Raw genomic sequence first — 5,685 nt, 5'->3', positions numbered from 1 at the left:
TCAATGAGTGTAGGGATCAATGAGTGTAGGGATCAATGAGTGTAGGGATCAATGAGTGTAGGGATCAATTGAGTGTAGGGATCAATGAGTGTAGGGATCAATGAGTGCAGGGATCAATGTGTAGGGATCAATGAGTGTAGTGTAGGGATCAATGAGTGCAGGGATCAATGTGTAGGGATCAATGAGTGTAGTGTAGGGATCAATGATTGTAGGAATCAATGAGTGTAGGGATCAATGAGTGCAGGGATCTGTGGCCCCACCATGAGCCTGACCTGCACTCAGGGGCCCCTGTGCCGGCTGTGTGCGTGCAGTCACGCACATGAGAGCCAGGCATCAGCAGCCGCACAGACCCGCCGGCAGTGACCTCACACAGCATCACATGACCGAGGCTGAAACTTGCAGAAGCATTACATCAGCCTGGGAACCAGCACACGATCAAAACACAGCTACTCTTAAAGCGGCAACGCCACTAACCCCCTTGTGGGGACGTGGTCCCGCCTGTGGTGACATTACCAGAGACGATTCTCGGGCATTCCTGGTACCGGAGCGCCGGGCACTGTGTAACGAGCCTCGTACCATTTACCTGGCATGCGCACAGTGACGGTACCGCAGCTCCTCGGCATCGCCGCTTTAAGAACCATCTCCGCGGGTCGTCGTTCGAATTCTGGGTAGTCGCTCTCGTAGAAGCTGATTGGTCAGCGACCACGTGAGGACACACAGGCGCCTTAGCACGGAAGGAGGCGTGGGAGTGTTTTGATTGGTCGCCGAGGCTGTGACGTGTCACCTATATAAGTCATTGAGGGTGTCGCGCCCGCGCTTAGTTGGCGCTAGGACCTCGTCAGGGCAGGGACGTTATCACGCAGAGCCGGGTCCTGTGATCACAAAATGCAGCACGAAGCCGCCGCGCCTGAGCCGGAGAGCAGGGAGACGCATCCTCCCGGGCTGGGCTTCCGCCTGGAGGCGCACAGGATCGTCAGCATCTCGCTGGGGAAGATCTACCATTCCCGGGTGCAGCGCGGAGGGATCAAGCTGCACAAGAACCTGATGGTGTCCCTGGTGCTGCGCAGCGCCCAGCAGGTGTACCTGAGCCAGAGCCCGGAGGACTACGCGCTGTACCCCGGCCCGCCGGAGCAGGAGCCCGGCCCCGACACCACAGACCCCCGGACTTGTTCGTGCTCGGCCCCCCGCAGCTGCCGGACGCCGGAGGAGACGCGCCGCTCCCGGGAGGTGCCCTGCTGCTTCTGCCAGTCCCACGCCGGCTGCTCCCTGCCGGAGTCCTGCCGCCCGCAGAGCCCGGAGGCCGACCCCAGCCGCTCCGCGGAGCCCCCCAGCCCGGCCTGCTGCCGGAAGAGGAGCGGGGGCCGCACGGCGGACGGGCCGGTGATGAAGCGAGCGCGGCGGGAGCACAGGGAGCAGGAGGTGCCGGAGCCGGGAGAGGAGGTGGAGGAGGAGATGGAGACGGAGAACGTGGCCAGCCTCATCAGCATCTTCGGCTCCAGCTTCTCGGGACTGCTCACCAAGGAGCCGGGGGCGCCGGCGGACGGCGAGCCGGGCCAGGAGGTGCAGGAGCTGGACTCTCCCGCCGCCCCCTCCGCAGGACAGGGCTGCAGCGAGCCGGCCATCAGCGCCACCATCTCCCCCTGGAGCACGGCCATAGAGGCGTTCTGACCCCCGGGGCAGAGACACTGGGGGGCGCAGAGACACTGGGGGGCGCAGGGACGCTGCAGGGTGGGCTGACCCGGAGCCACGTGATGCCGTTGTGTCCCCTGTCCATGTCGTGCGCTGGAGCCGCCGCTTTTAATGTAGAGACCACGTGATGTCAGAAGTGGAAGCTGTCAGTTACAATGTATCACTTTCTCGGATTAACCCGTTCATTGCAAGGGGAGCTGCTGACAAGGCGGAGGGTTATGTGCCTTACAGACTGGATCACGGCTTGTCCTGGTTGGGGGGTGTTACAGATCCAAACCTAAAGTTGTCTGGTCACAGGGAGGGAGTCCTCTGCCCACCCTGGTGTGATAGTCCTCTGCCCACCCTGGTGTGATGGTCCTCTGCCCACCCTTGTGTGATAGTCCTCTGCCCACCCTTGTGTGATAGTCCTCTGCCCACCCTGGTGTGATAGTCCTCTGCCCACCCTTGTGTGATAGTCCTCTGCCCACTCTGGTGTGATAGTTGGCCTCTGCCCACCCTGGTGTGATGGTCTTCTGTCCACCCTGGTGTGATAGTCCTCTGCCCACCCTGGTGTGATAGTCGTCCTCTGCCCACCCTGGTGTGATGGTCCTCTGCCCACCCTTGTGTGATAGTCCTCTGCCCACCCTTGTGTGATAGTCCTCTGCCCACTCTGGTGTGATAGTCGGCCTCTGCCCACCCTGGTGTGATGGTCTTCTGTCCACCCTGGTGTGATAGTCCTCTGCCCACCCTTGTGTGATAGTCGGCCTCTGCCCACCCTGGTGTGATAGTACTCTGCCCACCCTGGTGTGATAGTCCTCTGCCCACCCTGGTGTGATAGTCCTCTGCCCACCCTGGTGTGATAGTCCTCTGCCCACCCTGGTGTGATAGTCCTCTGCCCACCCTGGTGTGATAGTCCTCTGCCCACCCTGGTGTGATGGTTCTCTGCCCACCCTGGTGTGATAGTCCTCTGCCCACCCTGGTGTGATAGTCCTCTGCCCACCCTGGTGTGATGGTCCTCTGCCCACCCTGGTGTGATGGTCCTCTGCCCACCCTGGTGTGATAGTCCTCTGCCCACCCTGGTGTGATGGTCCTCTGCCCACCCTGGTGTGATGGTCCTCTGCCCACCCTGGTGTGCTGGTCCTCTGCCCACCCTGGTGTGCTGGTCCTCTGCCCACCCTGGTGTGATAGTCCTCTGCCCACCCTGGTGTGATAGTCCTCTTCTAGGTGTGGGATATTTTGACTGTTGTTTGGGTTGACTGTTTCCCCCTTGGGCATTTTACAGTTGGTCATTACACTCCTTCCAGTTTCATATCTATTCACAAAATACCCTCCCCCTTTCAAGAATGTCTCCCCATCCCCCTAGATGTCTCTTTTGGTCACCACGTGCAAGGGGAGTTCCCTACTAGGGAGGGGGAAGGGAAGTTCCCATCTGCTCCCCCTCCCCCTTCTGCCACCCATTGTATTTTGGGCCCGCTCATTCAGTTTGCTGAGCCACTCCTCACTCCTTCCAGTTACATGTCTTGACTTGAGGAAAATACCGAACAACTGACAACATGGAGATGACCCCCCCTCCGCCACAACTACCAAAGTCATTGCCTACGCTAACATTTAAAGGGACCTGCCATCTTGTCGCGGAGCGCGCTGTAGGCTGGTGGAGACCCCCGCAGTTCCTGGTACTACCTTCCCAGCAGCTCCCGGACCCCATTGCATGAGGAAGTGACTGTTAAGTGTTTGTGTTTCGACCCTCTAAGTATATTGTATATGTATTTCTCGACAGCTCTGGTCAGATTTGGTGCTTGTGTTGAGAGACTTGTCTGTAGCCCCCCGGACCTCCCTGTCTTTGTTTTAGAAGATTGGGGTCTGTCTGGCAAGAAGCTGATTACATTGGGAGTTTACAGTGTTTTTATTGCACAATGCTGTAACTTGGATTTCTGTACAAAATGACGATTCTACGTGTTTGACACGTATTAAATATTTTGAAAAGTTTCCGCTGTTTTATCCATTCCTTGTGTGGTGTTTCCTTCCGGGACTTCATACATTACAGAAATGCTATCAGGTAACGTGCCGGTCATCTGGGGATGCTCCCCTGTATATTGGGGGATGGCAATGATACAGTGGATGCACGTCTGTATTCTGGGGGGATGACTGTGGTATGGTGGATGCACGTCTGTATATTGGGGGATGGCCATGGTATGGTGGACGCACGTCTGTATATTGGGGGATGGCTGTGGCAAGGTGGATGCTCCCCTGTATATTGGGGGATGGCTGTGGTATGGTGGATGCACGTCTGTATATTGGGGGATGGGTGTGGTGGATGCCTGTCTGTTCTGGGGGATGGCCGTGGTATGGTGGATGCTCCCCTGTAAATTGGGGGATGACCGTGGTATGGTGGATGCACGTCTGTATATTGGGGGGATGGCCGTGGTATGGTGGATGCTCCCCTGTATATTGGGGGATGACCGTGGTATGGTGGATGCACATCTGTATATTGGGGGGGATGGCCGTGGTATGGTGGATGCTCCCCTGTATATTGGGGGATGGCTGTGGTATGGTGGATGCTCCCCTGTGTATTGGGGGATGGCCGTGGTATGGTGGATGCTCCCCTGTGTATTGGGGGATGGCCGTGGTATGGTGGATGCCTGCCTGTATATTGGGGGATGGCTGTGGTATGGTGGATGCTCCCCTGTATATTGTGGGATGGCCGTGGTATGTATGGTGGATGCTCCCCTGTATATTGGGGGATGACCGTGGTATGGTGGATGCTCCCCTGTATATTGGGGGATGGCTGTGGTATGGTGGATGCTCTCCTGTATATTGGGGGATGGCCCTGGTATGGTGGATGCTCCCCTGTATATTGGGGGATGGCTGTGGTATGGTGGATGCCTGCCTGTATATTGGGGGATGACCGTGGTATGGTGGATGCTCCCCTGTATATTGGGGGATGGCCCTGGTATGGTGGATGCTCCCCTGTGTATTGGGGGATGGCCGTGGTATGGTGGATGCTCCCCTGTATATTGGGGGATGACCGTGGTATGGTGGATGATCCCCTGTATATTGGGGGATGACTGAGGTTTGGTGGATGCTCCCCTGTATATTGGGGGATGGCTGTGGTATGGTGGATGCTCCCCTGTATATTGGGGGAGTGACCATGGTACGGTGGATGCTCCCCTGTATATTGGGGGGGTGACCGTGGTACGGTGGATGCTCCCCTGTATATTGGGGGGGTGACCGTGGTACGGTGGATGCTCCCCTGTATATTGGGGGGGTGACCGTGGTATGGTGGATGCTCCCCTGTATATTGGGGGGGGTGACCGTGGTATGGTGGATGCTCCCCTGTATATTGGGGGGAAGGCCATGATTTTGTGAATAACAGCTTATATGCTCACTTAAAGGGTTTTTTCTGGACCAGAAAGTAGATGGGACCCCACTGATCTGCAGAACAAGGGGCTTCTGTTTTTAGTTTCTAGGGCTGCATACTGTACATGGAAACCTGAGTGTTTTATGAGAAATCCCCTTTAGTGATCTTATACTGACCTGCAGAAGCCCAGAATGAAGCTCTCTGTTGATCTAGTGGATTCCTATTGTGTTGCTGGCTCTATCATGCTTTAGGCCATTTTTACATAACGCATTGTTCCCATAAACATATGGATTCATATAAAGATCTGAAATATTAGGTACGTGGTATTAGTTGGCTGCTATAATGGACTGATACTTTCTAGAAAGACTTATCAAATGGAGCTTGATAAGTAATGAGGGCAAGGGGCATTTCTGTATTATGGGCCAAAATACCCGAAACCTCTGCTTGGTTACTTATGGACACCTAGAGAGATACCAAATTACCCACCACCTAATTTTGCTCAGATGAGCCCCATTCATGTTAATCTGGACCCTGAGTCAATGTTGGAGGTCAGGGTAAAGCTGTGCCTGTGCACACCCAGTGATAGTGATCACCACTAGATGCTGATGACTAGATCTCCTGATTACATTGTTTCCTGCTTCTGTTTTTGCTTTATTTTT

The 5,685-nt window shown here is 55.8% G+C and overlaps 1 protein-coding gene across 1 annotated transcript; it reads left to right on the top strand.

The window, feature by feature from the left end:
- Positions 1 to 807: 807 nt before the first annotated feature.
- IER5 (immediate early response 5) lies at positions 808 to 3,654 on the top strand. The gene has a single exon (XM_077277368.1). It carries the CDS (start codon positions 886 to 888, stop codon positions 1,666 to 1,668), a length of 783 nt encoding a protein of 260 aa, XP_077133483.1. The 5' UTR covers positions 808 to 885; the 3' UTR covers positions 1,669 to 3,654.
- The last annotated feature ends 2,031 nt before the right edge of the window (positions 3,655 to 5,685 follow it).

Source organism: Ranitomeya variabilis, chromosome 8 (assembly GCF_051348905.1).
Source record: "Ranitomeya variabilis isolate aRanVar5 chromosome 8, aRanVar5.hap1, whole genome shotgun sequence".
NCBI classification, from domain to species: Eukaryota; Metazoa; Chordata; class Amphibia; order Anura; family Dendrobatidae; genus Ranitomeya; species Ranitomeya variabilis.
The sequence above is the reverse complement of the archived record's forward strand: the minus strand, read 5'-3'. Positions and strand labels throughout refer to the sequence as shown.

Bases quoted from the DNA above. Each gene is read 5' to 3' on its own strand.
- IER5 (XM_077277368.1), top strand. From the start codon at position 886: ATGCAGCACGAAGCCGCCGCGCCTGAGCCGGAGAGCAGGGAGACGCAT.